This window comes from Centruroides vittatus, unplaced genomic scaffold, assembly GCF_030686945.1.
Source record: "Centruroides vittatus isolate TY-2023 unplaced genomic scaffold, ASM3068694v2 contig_1112, whole genome shotgun sequence".
Lineage (NCBI taxonomy): Eukaryota > Metazoa > Arthropoda > Arachnida > Scorpiones > Buthidae > Centruroides > Centruroides vittatus.
Window position 1 is genome coordinate 1,346,704 of NW_027120714.1, and position 18,329 is coordinate 1,365,032.

The 18,329-nt window shown below is 30.6% G+C and overlaps 1 protein-coding gene across 2 annotated transcripts in view; it reads left to right on the forward strand.

Moving 5' to 3' along the window:
* Nucleotides 1-18,329, forward strand: part of LOC136976828 (U2 snRNP-associated SURP motif-containing protein) — a 171,880-nt gene that overhangs the window by 13,692 nt on the left and 139,859 nt on the right. For both annotated transcript variants that reach the window (XM_067272219.1, XM_067272226.1), the window contains exons 3-6: nucleotides 1,315-1,429; nucleotides 3,720-3,838; nucleotides 4,693-4,757; nucleotides 6,503-6,603. In XM_067272219.1, the coding sequence (XP_067128320.1) occupies nucleotides 1,315-1,429; nucleotides 3,720-3,838; nucleotides 4,693-4,757; nucleotides 6,503-6,603 (400 nt within the window). The remainder of the gene's footprint in view (nucleotides 1-1,314; nucleotides 1,430-3,719; nucleotides 3,839-4,692; nucleotides 4,758-6,502; nucleotides 6,604-18,329) is intronic.

Here is an 18,329-nt window from a genome sequence, read left to right on the forward strand (position 1 = left end):
TCCATATTTGTTAAGTTATACAATAAGTATTATATATAAAGCCTTCCACTTTTTTCTAGCAAATTTTTTAATCTAACTAATTTTTTTGGCTATATTTAATGGCCTCCTTCAGGTTCTACAATATTGGAACGTCAGTTAATACATATTCGAAATTTGTTTTCGTCCTTATGACGTCATTGTTTTTACAAATTTTTTTTTTTTTAAATTACCATCATTAAGTAAACACGGAAATAGATAAAATTAAAACACACTTAATTAATAAATATGTGAATGGATAACAAATTACACAAAATGACTATTGCCGATAGGATTAAAATATTTATAAATTTGTAAGATTGCAGTGTCACATATAGTTTGAGGTGAATGGGTTAGCCCACTTCCTTTAGGGGGTTGTCAATGAGTGATTGCCAAGCCATAGATAGCGAGTCTGCATCTCTACTGTTAATGCAATTTTCTTTGAGGGATTTTGCAAAGATTTCCAGTGTTTCTATTGATCTTAGCTTGCTGTTATTGAGTATTGGTATTATAATCTTAGCTTCTTTCCATTAAGCTGTTATATCTGGCTCGCTTGCATATTGGGCTAGGGTGGTACTAAACTTCTTATTCTGCATATCATACTTATGCTCCACTATCCTTTTTGCTAATGAGCCTGTGTGTGTTAACTTTATGTTCAAATTAAATCTGTTGTTGTCCAGCGGTACCAAGTATACTTTAGGTTTTCTGGCTTTGCTGCAGTTATCTTTGGTATTGGCAAGAAGTTTATATATTGAAGGGATATGTTTTTATGCTAGATCTGCTTTGATCTTTTTGGCTATGATTTTATAGGTTTGGCTCATTCTAGAGTCACAATCAACTACTATGTGTTTTCTTTGCTGTTTTAGAGATCTGGTATTTATGGCTTCTGTTTCTAGGTTGCCTTGTATTTTGCAAGCTAGCCTTTCTATTAACTTACTGCTGTAATCGTTCTATAAAATCATAGCCAGGGCATAAGTATTCCCCTTCTTCAGGGCAATACTTATGCTTTGAAGAAGGCCATTAAATATAGCTGAAAAAATTGTTAGATTAAAGAAATTGCTAGAAAAAGAGTGGAAGGTTTTAAAATACTTATTTACAGAAGTTCTAGCTTTCCATGCATAGAATTGTTAAGTTAAACAAATATGGCTATGAAATTTGACGTAAATGAGAATTATTAATTTTTTAATTGCTTTATTGACACTACTAAAATTAAATTACTACATTAAAGTTGCTAATTAATTTTAAAATCTTTATATTGGCATTTAATTACTAAAATATTATCTTAAATTTGTTTAAAAGGAGGAAGAAAAGGCCGCCGCAGAAGTATATGAAGAATTTGTAGCGTCTTTTGAAGAGCCGGCTAAACATGGGAAATTGTTTGTCCGTGGCAGTGTTATTAATGCAGGATCAGGAGGTTAGTTATTTTGTAATATGTAGAAAATAAATTATATACACAATGTACAGTACATATATTTTAATCAATTTAAATTTCTGTAATTAGTATTGATGAAACAAAAAATATTGCAATATTTTTGAAATTCAACAACAAAATTATGAAGCAAATGTTTAATCCAAATTCAAATTGACTAAATTGTTATCATGTTTTCAATACACATCTGAAGATGTCTTTTTAATCAGGTTGAAAACATCAGCATTCTTTAAATAACGGCCAGATGGTTGAGTGGTTAAGGTGGCAGCCCGCTGCTCTAAGGAACCCGGTATAGGGTTCCCTAGAGCAGCAGGCTGCTACCTTAACCACTAGTTGGGGTCCCTAGTAAAAATTAAATTTATTAAATGGCTATCCCATCCAGTTATAAAAAAAAAAATGGTCTTTAGAATATAAAAATTATAAATTTAATGCCAAATGTAGAAATGAAAATAATATATATGTACCATTTCTTTATATAAAAAGTTAATTTGAAAAATATAAAAATAAATTTAAAAATTTTGAGATTGTTTTGGCTGCTAACCTAAAAAATAAAATTAAACTTAGTGAAATAAAAAAGAAGGAAATTATAGAAGAAGCAGGGGTGGTCTAAAATTTAAATTGCCCAGGTATAAATCTGGTTAATTTATATAGGTAAAATGGGAGAAAATTAAGAATTAGAATTTATAAACATGAAGTTGTAATTAGATTAAAATATAAACAGTCCCCATGGTTTAAACATTGTGATGAATTTGGATATACTATTGATGATAATGTAAAAATTCTTTATAAAGAAAAGGATTTGTATTTACATAAACTTAAAGAACATGTTGCAATCAAACGTGCAAATAAATACTATCAATTTAAATAACGGAATGGAAATAGAGGGCTTGTGGCAGGATATCACTTGAAGTAAATACCCACGTAAAGACGAATGTCCATCGATAAATGATGTTCAGAAAATTTGTAAGAAAGATTAGTTGTAAGTTTGTATTAATGTCATTGAAATTTGTAAATTTTAAGATTGTATATTTTCGTTTACAGCCTGAAGAGGGTTGTAAAAGAACTATTTGTAAAATCATCCGAAACGCATAGCTTGCTTTGAAAAATAAAAAGAATATTGTTTTTTGCCGTTAATTTTATTAAATGTTTCTACTAACTTAAACCAACTCTTTTGATCTAATAAGCAAGCTGCAATATGAATAATTATCTCGATTCTAAAAGAAGAAAGCATGATTGTGACAAACCCATTCTCAATCTGGAGAGTTGAATCCTTCAACCAGAAGTTAGTTTGCAATCTGAAAGATATGTTTGATGAAAGGTAGGAAAGGTTCTCCCCAGGAAACATTGAAATATCTACAGCAAGAGATGGACATGACACCAAAAAATTTGTAAACATGCTGGATTTAGAAGAAGAGGGCGATTGAGGAAAAGAAAAATTGGAAAAGACAAGAGAAGAGTTTGATTTATAAACAAATTTTTTTGCAATATTTTCATTGATTAATATTGCAGAAAAATTTGTTGATTAATTTAATTGATTAATACCAAACGATCTACCAAATTAACATAGCCAAAAAATGGCCTGATAATTTGGAAGATTGTTTGGCATTTGAAAATTGTCAAAGTTTTACATTTGGTCATTACAATTTAATTTTTCTGCACCTTGCATAACATGGCACACATCTAACTGATACTCAAATTCTTCATACAGTCGCTACAGCATATCCATTGTCATTCCTTCCATAGCAGCCAAAATTCTACAGCTTCTGCTGCTCCTGCAGATTACTCATGTTGTACAATGTTGAATAACTCTGACTTTGCAAGTTGCAGAACACAAAATGCCTTCTCTGTTGCAGAGCCACCATTTTTATTTACTGTGCTTCCTAAAGGTAGTAGACAATGAAACTTTTGAATTCTGATGGGAGATGAGACTCTGACGGTTACTCTGTCAATTAGTGAACGTCACATGCTTTTGGGATAATAATTAACGTAATTTAAAATGTTCGCATTCTTTTTGGAAGATCCTGTAATTCTGGTTTTTTTTTAATATAGATAATGCTTTAAAATAATGGTCATAAAAACATACATGCCATCAAAATATTAATGAATTTCTTGTATATAATCTTTTAAAAACAGCATTTTATGTAAATGAATATTTAGTTTTTACACTCTGATATATATTGTGGATGTGAATGTATATCTAGCTCTTAAATTAAAATCATAATATTTTAAATTAATTTTAATTACAAATACTGATTTATGCTTTTTATTTGAACAGAAGAAAAGTTGACAGCTCAAAGTGGAAAAATATACAAGCCACAAAGAATGATTGAAATAACAAAAAAGGAAGAAAAACCAGAAATTCAAAGAGATAGATATGAAAAACCAGAAAAACCAGTAAGTTTAAATTATGGAGATGATAACAGTACTTACTAAGTAATGAACTATATGTATGAAAACTTTTATACAAGGGACTCTCAGAAAACAAAAATCATTTGATTATAATACAAGGAAATTAATATCAAACAAATTTATACCGTAAATACTACATGCATTAGTTTATTTTCTAACATAATCACCAAAGATAATGAGGCACTTGTCAAACCACGAGATCAGTATTTTTATGATTTCATCATACTCTTCCTACCACTGGTCCATTCAAAATGTCATTGACAGTGTTCTTGATTTCATTGTGTATTCTCATTCATTTGCCACCCAAAAAAATTTAAAAATCTAAAGAAGTTGAGGTCACTTGGTCAAGATTATGGTTGTATACTGGATGATCAAAAACTTCACAATGAAACTGTTGAAGCATTTCTCTTGTAAAATGCTTCATCAGTGATATGAGGTCATACATTATCATGAATGAAAACAGTCCCCGACAACAAAAGGCCACACTGTTCAGGATTGCACACTGTACTCTCTCTGATGTTTCACACTAATCAGCAGCATTCATTGTAATTCCTTGGGTATGAATTAATCCAAAAGGACACTCTCTTCTGTTCCAAAACAGTCTACTGTAATTTTCTAAGTAAAAATTAAATTTTTATGAATATACTCATTAAGGATTTTTTTTAAAGATTTACAAAATAAAAATAAATAAAATATTATTTTCAAATAGAATCATAGATTTATGTATATAAATGTACAGAATACAGTTAACTCATATACCTATACATATAGTTTTTAATAAAATATAATAATAATAAGTACAAATAGGCATTATATGAAATTGTGCTTATTTATTACAGAATAAAAAGAAAGAGAAAGAAAAGAAAAAAAGTAATTTAGAATTGTTTAAAGAAGAATTAAAAATGTAAGTACAATATCATACCAGTTTTCATTAAAATTCAAAAAATATTATTTGTTAAATAAATTTAAGTAATTAAAATAAATTGGCATGATGTAGAAATCTAACATTTAAAGAAATGTGTATAAATGTTTTGGAAATATCTTTGACTTCATCTATTAATATATATATATATATATATATCTGCTTACTTTGATAGTGGCATAAGTGAAAAAAACGTTAATTTTACAAGGCAAGCATTTAAAAATTCTAATTGACTAACATTTGAATGTGAGTTGATAACACATCTGATTTCTTGTGGGAAGGAAATTCAATAGGGGTAGAAATGTCATTTTATGTTCTGTATCTAAAGAGTTTCAGATAACATCTGAAAATGTGTTACTGTAAAAGCAAAGCCATATTGACTAGATTACCATTATTCTCTTACAATATGGAAGCACTTTGATCTAAATGAATGAGTTAACATATGTGTATTGCAGTTAAGACAGAATTTTCACTTTGAATTTCGAAGTAGCTATATTTCAAACTAACCAAATTCCTTAACATGTAAATCTATATTTCCATCCAGGACAAAAGTACAGTTACAAACTAACATGATTTTGAATTATCCAAGTTTGAATTAATGACGATTTCCTGTATTGTAATAAATGTTCCATTTTGAGTAGACTAGATTTTCTTTTACTAGTAAGCAGACACAGGTTTAACCTCCGGTTGTAAAGCAATTCAAACATCTGGTTTAGCAGACCATTCTACTGTACTCAGAAAATAGAAGTTAAAGTTTAAGAACATTCACCCCTCTAAATGGATGTGGTCCCTTGCAAACACTTGGTGGTTTGCATATCAGGGAGTGCATACAGTTATGCCAAATTTGGCTACTTTGCATAAAATTTGGATCCTTTTAACTCTTTTGGCTCCAAAAACAGGAGTTGGCACCTTGGGTACTTTTTGGCTGTGTTCATGTGCCACTGTTAACAAAACTCAAACTCATATGTCATACTCTGAACAATAGTGTCAGTAGAAAAAATAAATACTAGTTTATTTCCACTTCTTGTTGTTCAGTAGTTGATTCCACTTCCAGAAACAAAATTTTTTTTCCATCTAATCTGCTTTGAAAATATTGCAGATTATCTAAAGTGAAATCAAAACTTTTACTTCATACAAAATGGGGTGGATAAAGCCAAAATTTTAAGTTTTGTTCTTGCCATATCCAGTTTCTTTTGGATAATGTAAGCTTCTGCTTGTAACTTGCATAAAGTGTATATTATATGGATAAAGTTCAAATTAATACATCATTACTGCTTTGAGTGTGCTTGGATAAAACTAGGATTAGTTAGCTAATTCAATCTCTATCTGATTCATGGGCTTTAGCTATAGCATCTACACTATTTTCAATTTAAATTTTTAATATGATTTAATATAGATTAATTGAAATTTATTTTTATATAGTTAATGTATGTTAGGTATAAAATTCTTTATTAATCTAATAAGATATAAGATTGTGTATTCAGAGACCGTGTCTTCTTTTATCTGTTTTTATCTTCATGACTAGATAGACACAGGGCATTTCTACATCATCTTTATTTGGAATATCCATCGGCCTATAGGATATTCCGAATAAAGATGACGTAGAAATGCCGTGTCTATCTATGCACCTAGTCATGAAGGTAAAAAAGATATAAGATCTTAATAATTCCAATAGAAATATCAAAAGAAAAAAAAAAGTAATAATGTTTGTTTAATTAAATTTTTAGCATTCAAGAGGAAAGAGAAGAACGCCACAAATTAAAATCTGCCTTAAAAGAACAGATTAAATGTGGAAAATTAGATCCAATAGATGCCCAAATAAGATTAGGTAAGAATTTTACTAAAAAAAAAAATATTTAAATTTATATCTTTATGTTTATGTTAGAAGGACACATATTAATTGAATATAAATTGTGTTATTGATATTTACAATTTTTTGTTACATACATTGAATTTTCTTTCTTTTGAATCAATTACTATACAAATTTAGAGTATACACAGCTAAAAAAAATATGATAAATTTTTTATTTATAGTTTTTCATAAAATACTATATTTTCTCAAAAATTTCATTTGCATGAATCTTATGTAGCTTTTCAGTTTAAAATGTTCATTTTCAAAATATCTTTAATTAAAATTTACTTTCAAATGTTAATAAACTTAGAAAATATTAATTGTTCTTTCGTAAATTGAGACATTTTAAATTTGAAAAAATACTCACAAAGTAATTTGTAATTATTGGAAATTATTTTAGATTAAAAATACTTTAAATTTGTTTTAAAAAGGCTTTCAGTTTATATTGTATAGAGTAAAATGTTAGCCATCCTCTTATTGATTTTTAATTTATTTCTTTAGACATGCTAGCTTTAATTACATTTTTATTAACCTGACCTCAGTATTGATATAACTTAGTATAGAATTTTTGTACATTTTATTGGAAAAGGAAGAGAGCAAAAAAATTCTGAATTTTAGACTTAATAATTATTTCAAATTACAATTTATTTTAAATTAGAAAATCCAGTAAATAACAATCCAGTCAGTTTTCTAATTTCGATTCAATTGTTGTTTATTTATTTAAAGGTATTCTAGAGTAATGATATGAAAATTTATTAGGAATTTAAATCATTTAATTCTCATTAATATTCTCAAAATGTTTATTATAATTGTAATATATATATATATAAATATAATTATTTTTAATACCAACGAATTTATATATTAATATAATTATTATTATATCAAAAAACAGGTATAACAAATATAATAATTATTGTATCTGTTATACCTGTTTTTTTGATGTGATAATGTATTGGAATATAGTATTTGTTGATGTATTATTGAATGCTGTATATATATAAATTAACAAAAGATTAATAATCTAGGAATTAATTTTAAAAAATGAACAAGTTTTTCTTATTGTATTTACATTGTGTTTTAGCAGAATGTTTTAAAACAAAGGATCCAAACAAAGGATTAGAGGTATACATACACTTTTAATTCTGGAAATCATAATCTTTTGTGGCAAATTTAATGTCTTATTTGCTGCATTTCAGTTTATCATTCAGAGAAATTTAAATATAGTAAATAAATTTTTATTAAATTTTGCTTCTCATCATTCTTAGATTATTTATAAAATGCCCCATAATTCCATATTAATCACTGAAGCTGAGTTTGAGACCAAATACTGTGTACTTGCTAAAATAAAGAAAAATGTATTTAATTTGTAATTATAAACATCAGAATGTTATAAAGACAATTTTCACAGGACCAAAGAATTTTTTTTTAAGATCAGGGATAAGATTTAAATTGAATAACAAAGGATCAAAACAACTTGATTTTCAGAATTAAATGTGTGTGTATATGTATGTACAGTACATAAAAACTTAAAAACTACTATAAACATATTTAAAAATGGGTACTATAACTAGCCAATTTCTAATATTAATTTTCACAAGTTACATTTAAAATGGTACCAGTAATATCTTTCAACCGTATTGAAAGGTAATTCACATTCATGTATGTGATTTGTAAAACTTATTACTACTAAAAAAAAAATTACTTGTTGAGTTAAATGTTGTCTCTCATTCATTTGTCCAGTCTAATCTATACCGAAGAGCCATTATGTTATGACCACCTGTTTAATATGACATACGACCACCTTTTGCTTGCAAAACCGCCAACACACATTGACTCAATAAGGTGCTGGTAGGTAGTCTAAGATATCTGGTACCAGGCTCTCACCAGCTGGTCCTCCAGTTCCCGAACATTGCGAGGAGGTAGTGTGGCAGCATGAATTTGGTTTTTCAGGTGGAACCACAAATGTTCAATTGGATTGATATCAGGTGAATTTGGAGGCCAACACGACTTGAAATTCATTGGAATGTTCTTCGAACCACTCCATGACAATTCGAGCCTTATGACATGCTGCATTATCCTGTTGATACAGGCCATTGCCTGCCAGGAACATTGTTGTCATGAAAGGGTGAACCTGGTCTGCAATGATGTTCACATAGTGCACAGCCATCAGGGATTGTTTTATGGGGATGATGGGTCATAATGTGTCTCATGAAAACATCACGCACATCGTAATACTGTGTCCAACTCTGCATCCAGCTGCCATGGTCTCCTTTGGAAATCAGTGTATCTGCACTCAACCGTCAAAGTGATGGACCAGAAAATGTGGCCAGACAACTTTCTTCCATTCCTCTAAGGTCAAATTTCAATGCTCCCTGGCCCATTGCAGGCACTGTTGTCGATGACATGCTGTAAGCGTGGGGACTTGGCTGGGCTGGCAGCTACACAGTTCCATATGCAGAAGGGTATGCTGTGCTGTGTGCTGTGACACATTGTTACAACAGTGGTGACCAACACCACTGTTGTAGCTGCTGATGATTTGGGCCACTGTAGCCTTTCGGTTGCAGCAAACAATGCATAATAGTCTCTGCTCCCCTCTGGAATCAGTGTGCCGTGGATGGCATGCAGCTGACTGTTGACTTTTTGTTTTTCCATCCATACAGCACTTTTGATAAGTACTAATAGCAACTGCACGTGAACAGCTGATTAATCATGTCGTTTCTGAGATTGAGGTTCCCAGGTGCTTAGCCATAACGATTTGTCCTTTATCGAAGTCTGATAAATCTGCTGTTTTTCCCATGACGCAGCCAAAAACTCTACATTCGGAAACACGGTTTACTGGCTCACAGTCCAAATGCAGTATGAGCCTTGAAAATGCTGTTGTTTTCTCTCCGGGTAAGCTCACTACTCTAGGTGGGAGGTAGTCGTAATGTAATGGCTCTTTGGCATATACTTTTATTTCACACAAAACTATCACAAAACTGGGTATACTTGAATTAAAACAACTAAAAACCTAAAATCTGGCAATTTTTTAACTAACAAGGGAACTGTCAGTGTGTCTTTTAATAAACATTAATAAAATTTAGTTAATAATTACGTTTAAAGTATATAAACTCTATATTAAATTTGTAATATTCACTAAAAGTGTTAATCAGGGTTAATAGCAATCAAATGTCATACTATTTTATATTAGTTTAACACAAATATGAAAATTTTTAGTAGTGAAAGGGTCGTAGAGGAAGACGACGATATTACATTTACAGTGTAGAATAAGGAATAAACTCAAATAAATGTTATATGTAAGATTAGATTGTGGCAACACGATGTTTGACCACAGTCCCCAACCTACGTGACTAACTCCACTTTTTGGGTCGACATGCTTCTGTCTAGTCACTCACCTCATCGTGCACTCCGACCACCGTTTCCACAGTCAATGCAATTGTAACTCTTGTATATAGTTCTGTAAAATAAACTCGTGACAACGACCATTGGACTCCATTGTCTGTCCTGGAATCATTCATTTAACGCGATGAAGACACTATTCATAGATGTAATTGGATTGATTGAAATAATCAATTTCCTTCTCAAGAGGTACGCCTTACTGGCCTCCTCACTGGTGAGCTGGACGTGACGTCACCTTCACAACATAGTAATCTGGGCTAGGTGATCCCAGCGACGCTGACCATTTCAAAACCTGAATCCCAGACTTCATCGATAGAAATCCAGGTAGTTTGGCTGCTTGACTGGTGTGGAGAGAAAAATGGAGGCCTACTTGGATTTCTATCGATGAAGTCTGGGATTCAGGTTTTGAAATGGTCAGCATTGCTGGGATCACCTAGTCCAGATTACTATGTTGTGAAGGTGACGTCACGTCCAGCTCACCAGTGAGGAGGCCAGTAAGGCGTACCTCTTGAGAAGGAAATTGATTATTTCAATCAATCCAATTACATCTATGAATAGTGTCTTCATCGCGTTAAATGAATGATTCCAGGACAGACAATGGAGTCCAATGGTCGTTGTCACGAGTTTATTTTACAGAACTATATACAAGAGTTACAATTGCATTGACTGTGGAAACGGTGGTCGGAGTGCACGATGAGGTGAGTGACTAGACAGAAGCATGTCGACCCAAAAAGTGGAGTTAGTCACGTAGGTTGGGGACTGTGGTCAAACATCGTGTTGCCACAATCTAATCTTACATATAACATTTATTTGAGTTTATTCCTTATTCTACACTGTAAATGTAATATCGTCGTCTTCCTCTACGACCCTTTCACTACTAAAAATTTTCATATTTGTGTTAAACTAATATAAAATAGTATGACATTTGATTGCTATTAACCCTGATTAACACTTTTAGTGAATATTACAAATTTAATATAGAGTTTATATACTTTAAACGTAATTATTAACTAAATTTTATTAATGTTTATTAAAAGACATGCCGACAGTTTCTTTTTTAAGTGCTAATGTTTTCACCTGTGTTGAATGGGCATCTTCAGACAGTTATTTCAGCAGCTGGGGGATTAGTTTGCCTGAAGATGCCCGTTCAACATGGGCATAAACATTAGCACTTAGTTAAAAATTTGCTGTAAGTCATACACAATACTATACATATAACTGATCAACTGGTACTGAATGGACAACTTACAGGTCTTGTATGCAATACCATATGTATAACTTGAATGTCATTACAAATTTCTCATTGCATGGTAACTTTTCGGACACCCTACAGTATGTAAATTTGTTAGCAAAGATGATGAATCTTTGCACCAAATATTTTTGTAATCCTTAGTTTTATAAGATTATGAGCTTTTTTAATCTTCAAACTAGGAAATTTTAATACATTTTATTGACTACTATAGCATTATACAATTTTCAATTATTCCATAAAAGGGCTTATCTTTGTAGGCTTTGTAATGGCCATAAATTTGGAGTAAATGTATATTTCCCGTATTTATTTCTTTTGAATACAAATTATATAATTAAAATTTTAAAATAGTTGAATGATTTTGATTTTTTTTACAAATATTTAATTTGTTATAAATGTTTTTAAAAAATATATTATGATGTAATTTTTTATTAAAAATAGAGCATAATGATTTATGAAAGTGTAAAGTATTGCAAAAACAGATGGAAAATAGAAAAATTCACATCAGTACTAAAGATAATTTATAAATATAAATATTTTTGTCAGATAACTGTACATGACCCAAATAGTTCAAGCAAGATAACTGGTACTTTCCAGTGCCTCAAACGGTGCATCAATGAACTGTAATGTACTAAAACACATCCTGATATTCGCCGATGGGCATCTTGCCGGTCGGGCCATGTATGCGACAAGCTCCGACGAAGCAATATGGTCGTCTCTGTGGTTATATCATTAACACTATTTTTACTATTCGTCTGTATCAACCCAAAGTTACACTATAAGTTTACAAATGCCAATATAGTGCTGTTTGCTTCTGCCGTCTTGTTACGTTGTAGGATGTTTCGGTAAAAAACTTATTAAACCATTCATTAGTGTGTCAGTTGTGGCCGAGACTGACGCATACTGGAATGTCCCTAATACATAGATGGTGAATTAGTTATATAATATAATTACTTACACAAAAAGAATCAGTTTAGTTTTATTTTGATAATTTTTTTCCTTTTAAATATTTGCCTAAAATTAATAATATGTGATTTCTTTTTAAGAAATTCTGAAATGAAAACAAAAATTTATAAGAGATAGTTGAATTTCACTGAATGAAAGCATCGACTAACACCCATAATCCAGTTAAAATGAACAAATTCATTATAAGATTTTCACTGAATCTGTTGTTCCACGATGTGAAATTCATTTGATTTCTTTTAGTTATCAATATTAGAAAATTAGGTCTAATACTTTTAAAATGCTCGTGTGAAAATTTAAACTACCGTGAAATAAAAAAATATCCTTATTTATTTAATTGACCTAAACAGCAGTCTGGTGATGTATTGTGTTAGAGTATTGCTCATAGTTCATCAAAATGCAAGTTTGAATCCCAGTTTAGGCATGGATGTTTTTGATTGTCATATTTTATGAAAACTGTTGGTGCTGTAAAGTCACTAGTGTTCATTGCATATAAAAAACAAACAAATAAGTGCATGACAGATGCTTTAAGTAAAATAAGGATTCAACAATTTTACTACTCAAAATTTCACTTGTTTTTAGACGTGAGAAAGTGTAACTAGATAATTTTGTCACTGAAATGTAATTCCCATCTCTTCTGGACTTATGACACACTTAAAAAGTCATACTAAGGTTGTAGCACATTTCATTATTAATAAATATTACTAGACACTGTCAACAGTAATAATTAGGGAGCTCATTCTAATACTTTCTCCATTAGTTCACTAGAACAAACTTCTGAAATATAGTCAATAACATGTAGAAGTACATTTTGTTATTTTTTCACAGATTTTAAACTTTGTCACTTTAATTTTTTGTCTCACAGCTTCGTGCCAGCACACCAGTGAAAACCACTGGTGTATATGATTCAAGATTCTCACCTATAAAAATTTTTGGGATTACAAATTTAGTATGTTCACTCACTTTTGATTAGGTTATTTTTATCAGTGAGGCACTTGATAGGGAAATCAGAACCACAGTGGCAAAACTGTGGCTTATAAGTCTTATGCAATTCTTCTAAAATCTTATTGTGGCTCTTGTATACTTATACAATATTACACGTGTAAGTAACATCTCAAAGTTAGAAAAAGAAATTGTGTAACCATATAGGAGCTAAGGATCTGGAAGAGCCACAGGTGGCTTGCAAGCTACAGTTTGGCCATTTGTTGTAGAATTTAAATAAAACACGTATAAATGATACATAACATTTGTGAATCACATTTTTAAATATCTTTGTATATAAATATTTGAAACAATAAAAATCAATTCTAATCAGTGTTAAAAGACAGTACTTTCTTTATTCATAGGATAAAAGAACTTTTATTTAAGGCACAATTTTTTGAAAACATTAGATAACAATACATTAAGAAGCATTTAAATACATGTGAAAAAATGGATGCATTAATATTGTACTGACAAGGAGAGGGTAGATGTTTGGGTCTGCGATTCAAACAAAATTTGGAGATCACGTAGCCCTAAAGACAAACAGCTCCTTGTCCAAATATTAGGACCCACTTCTCAAGCGTTTCCAAAAAACGGGTTTCTGAAAACTGAGTGTTCTGTTTATAAATCTGGAAGTTCCACTTTTCAAAATGGCAGGGTAGTCAAGTGGATAAGGTGCTAGGTACCGGAGCTAGCACAGTATTCATTTGATCCTTTGCAATTTTAGTTTTTTTTTTATGTGTAACATAATTATTTTATTATTTTGCTGTATCATTAGCATTATTATTAATCCTTATGTTTAAAGCTTATAAAACAAAAGACTAAAGAATGGTGTTGTTATTTCCTGTTTATCAAAAACGAAGTGTCTGTAGATTAGAAATATGAAGAAATAAAAATTTTATTTAATGACATAAAGTTAAATCTAGAGAGACTTCTTTCTTGCTAAACAGGAAATGATATTGCAATTTTTTAATCTCTTGTTCTGTAAGCTTTAAACATGAAGAATAGATAATAATAGTGATAATGATATGGTACAATGATAAAATAATGGATACACATAAAGAAAGAACTAGATATGTGAAGAATTGAACAAACACCCTGTTGGCTCCGGTACCTAGCACCTTACCCATTTGGCTATTGTCGTTTTGAGGAGAAGTGGAACTTTCAGATTTACTCACTGTACGCTCAATTTTCAGAGGCCCGTTTTTCAGAAATGCTTGAGAAGTGACCTATTATTTGGACAAGGAGCCATTTATGTTTAGGACTACATGCTCACCAAGTTTTGTTTGAATCGGAGACCCGAATGTCTGGCCCGCTCTCCGAGTGTTGCCAGGTTAAAAATTCATTAGTTTATAGGATTTAGATTTTTTAAAATTCGATATATTATTGCTTATAAAATTCTTTTGAAGTTAGTGATTCATCCAGTACTAAAAGTTTAAAGAACTGTATTTTGAAGTAAATTGTTTTGAGATTCCAGGTCATGATAAACATTTGTAGGAAGCTCAATATGTTTGACATGCACGTTATTGTAGGACTTTGATGACTATTAGATTTAATGGTTTAAACATTAAATTTGCTATTTTTTATTTTCTTACTCATGTTGCACATTGACGAGTGATTCCGACTTTGTGAACTGCAGAACTCAAAATTCCTTCTCTGTTGTAGTTTGCTACTTTTATTTACAGTGCATGCTAGAGGTAGTAGACAAAAAAGACATTTGAATGCAGATGGGAGACGAAATTCGGGCGGTTACTTTATCGGTTGGTGTATGTCGCAAACTTATTGGATAATAATTAACATAACTACAGTAATTTAAAATGGTAGCATTCTTTTTGAAAGACCCTGTGCACTTAATGCAGTTTACAAAAAGTTAAAAAATAATAAAAATTTAAGAAACACTAAATGTTGTCTTCATCATTGTTAAACATTTCTGGAGAATAGCAGTTTTATTAACCTTTTATTAGAGGCTACTTGTCTTTCTGAATGCACAAAAAGTTAAAAAAATTGCCTTTCTGCGATGATCGGATAGTCTCCCCTAAAAGTTTATATTTAATAAATTGGCCAGCATTACTGAGGTGTTTAACATGAGTTAAGTACAAACACATTTTATTTATTTAATGTTTCTTAAAGTTTTTTTTAAAATTATTGTTGCCCCAGCCATTTCATTAATAAACATAAATCATGTTAAATAATTCTTGAAAATTCCATAATCAAAAACACAGAATTTAATTATATTTATTTTGGTATAAAGGAAATAATTTATGTTCTTATATCACTTTTTTATTAATACATTAAACAAATGTAATTAGAAATCTAACATTTTAGTATAAAAAAATACATTTAAAAAACAATTTTCATCTTTGATTTTTCAAATTTCAAGCAGTTGAATACTTAAGCCAAATAGTTACACAACTAAAATAGCAAAGAATGAAACGTGAAAGTGAAATTTAATCGTGTTTGCTACAGTTCTTTAAGTATTTTATTCTTATTATAAGTTATGGAGTTTGTAAAGTATCAAAGTTGAAAACATTCATCTGAATTATACAAAAAACTTTCATTTTCTTGTAGCATTTGCATTCATAATATAAAGAAATTCTGTGCTTAAGCAGTCTAATGTGTCTCTGGTGAATCTATATTTTAGTTGTAGTTTTGATGCCATAAACTAGATTTCCTGAAATTTAAATCTCATTTGTTACTTCTAGATTGTTGGCTGTTTATTTAATGAGTATTAGAAAAGGAATTGTTAAATATAATTTAATAGACATTGGCACAAAACACTTTAAAGAATCATAAATCTTTTCTGCTAAAAAAAGATTAAAAATCTTAGTCTTTCCATTACTGAAGTTATTTATTCTTCTTTACTTATACTACAGTCTAGAGAACTATTGTGAGTGGTATCTTAATAGACATTGACTTGTTCTTGTTGTTGTATATTTTTGAAAATAATGTAACAAAGAACAACTTTTAGTAAGAGATTTTCTGGGGTGATAAAGGGATATTTCTATCCATTTTAATATTTCTGCTGAATTCCAATGGTTCATTAAGACTGAATCTGTCAACTTTGTCAAATGTTTCCCTAGATACATAAACCAACGTCTACAAACCCGACGTACATATGCAATAAGCCAACAACTACCGGATTATATTCAGTATGTTGGCTTACCTTATGTAACCGATGATGATTATCTAATGTTTAAATGTATCTGGAAGAGGAGATTGTAATGGAGACTGGGATGGCATAACTGGCAACATATTCGCATGGTAAGCGGCAGTTGCGGGTTCAAGTCCCGCTTCAGGTCGATTCTTTTCTTCCAGAATTTTCTAAATTATTTAATTAAATTATAATTATTAAATCTAATAAGAGATGGTGCCTATTGCCTTCTTCTAGTGACAAGTTATTTAGTAATTCATTTAAAATAATTGTGATATAATCCGGTAGTTGTTGGCTTATTATGTTTTCCTAGATGCCAGCTGTATGCACACGCAAGTAAGTAATTTGTAATGTAAAGTACATCTATGTGGGAGAATGTATGAGACCCTTTAGTTAGCCAAATTTAAAAATATTTGTCGGGAGTTGTCAAACATCTCTTCTACATAGAAGTGGTGCCAGTTAATGACAGGTTTTACTAATAAATGTGTAGTTCTGAGATCTGAATACACTCACTGAGAGAATATATTTTTCATCTGAACACTTATTTCAAAATTCCTCAATGTTTTAAATTAATTTTCTCACTGAAACTATAGAATTGTATCTAATTATATCTATTAGTTTCAGAATGTTGAATTGTTTAAATTTATAGAATATTCTTTAAAATTTTTGAGTTTAACACATTGGTCTTGCTGAATTTGCACATAATGCAAAAAATCACGTTTAATAGTCATGTGGTTGCTTTAAACACCTTCTGACTTAGGACTTTAGACACAGACAAAACACTTTCTGACTTAAGCAGGATGCACACTTGCGGCGCGGCAAGGAAAAGCGGTGTCGCAAACACATCTTCACTGCACGGCAGCACAACCACACAAGCAGCAATCCGTTTACATTTCGGCACATGCGTTCAGTATTCGAGATGGCGAACGATACCGATGTTGCCGCTATCCACGTGTTTACAAATTTTGTTTTGTACAGCTTGCTTTATTTAGCTAGAAGATTTTGTCGAAGATTTTGGATTAGAGATAATTTCTTTGATCGAGAAAGAACTGGTGTACAAAATAGGCTTATTCCTCGATTAAGATCTCTCGATAAAGAATACTATTTTGAGTAAGATTTGGTTGTTTTGTTCTTTGAATTAAATTATATATGATTATTTGTGTAGAATTTGTGTTAAATTTATTATCCTTTCCTCTTTATTCTGATGTTAGTTATCTGGGTTAATCGAGTCGAACTTTTTGCCATTAAAACACCACGTGATTGTATTTTCTCACGTGACTACCAGACAAACTGTTATTGACTGCGTCTTGCCGCAAAAGATAGAATTCAACCAACTTTTGCGGCACGAGAAAAGCGGCACAAAATCGACTTCTGCGGTGAGAAAAAGTGACGTCATTCTGCCACTTTTCCTTGCCACGCCACATGTGTGCATCTGGCTTTATGAAGATCTCCATTCAAAAATTTAGTATGAGATGGAAGCATAACTATACTCTTAGTTGAAATTCTAGTCGAATTCTAATAGTCACAAATTCTAGTCAAAAAGTTAATCTAGCAGTATCATTTGGTCAGCTTACAGTATAATGGAACTGTCGATTTTTGTTTAATGCAAAACTCAATGATCAGATAAATAATGAAGAAAAGGAAATTATTATTAGTCAGACTTTAAACAGTTTATTTTATATCACAGTTGTGTAATCGAATTGTGAGAATCTGGATTCTCATTAATTAACAAAATTAGTAAATCCACGGATACTTAATTTACGTTATTTATAAAAAAAATCCCTAATGGCTCAAAATAATAAAAGTTTGATGCATGTGTGCCAGATAAGAATAAATAACAATAAATAATATTGATTCAATTGCAAAGATAGCTCATTTGGGATCTGGATGACTCAAAGTATTGATACGTCACCTAGCTTTAAGTGATATACCATTTTAACACAAGGAATGATTTAA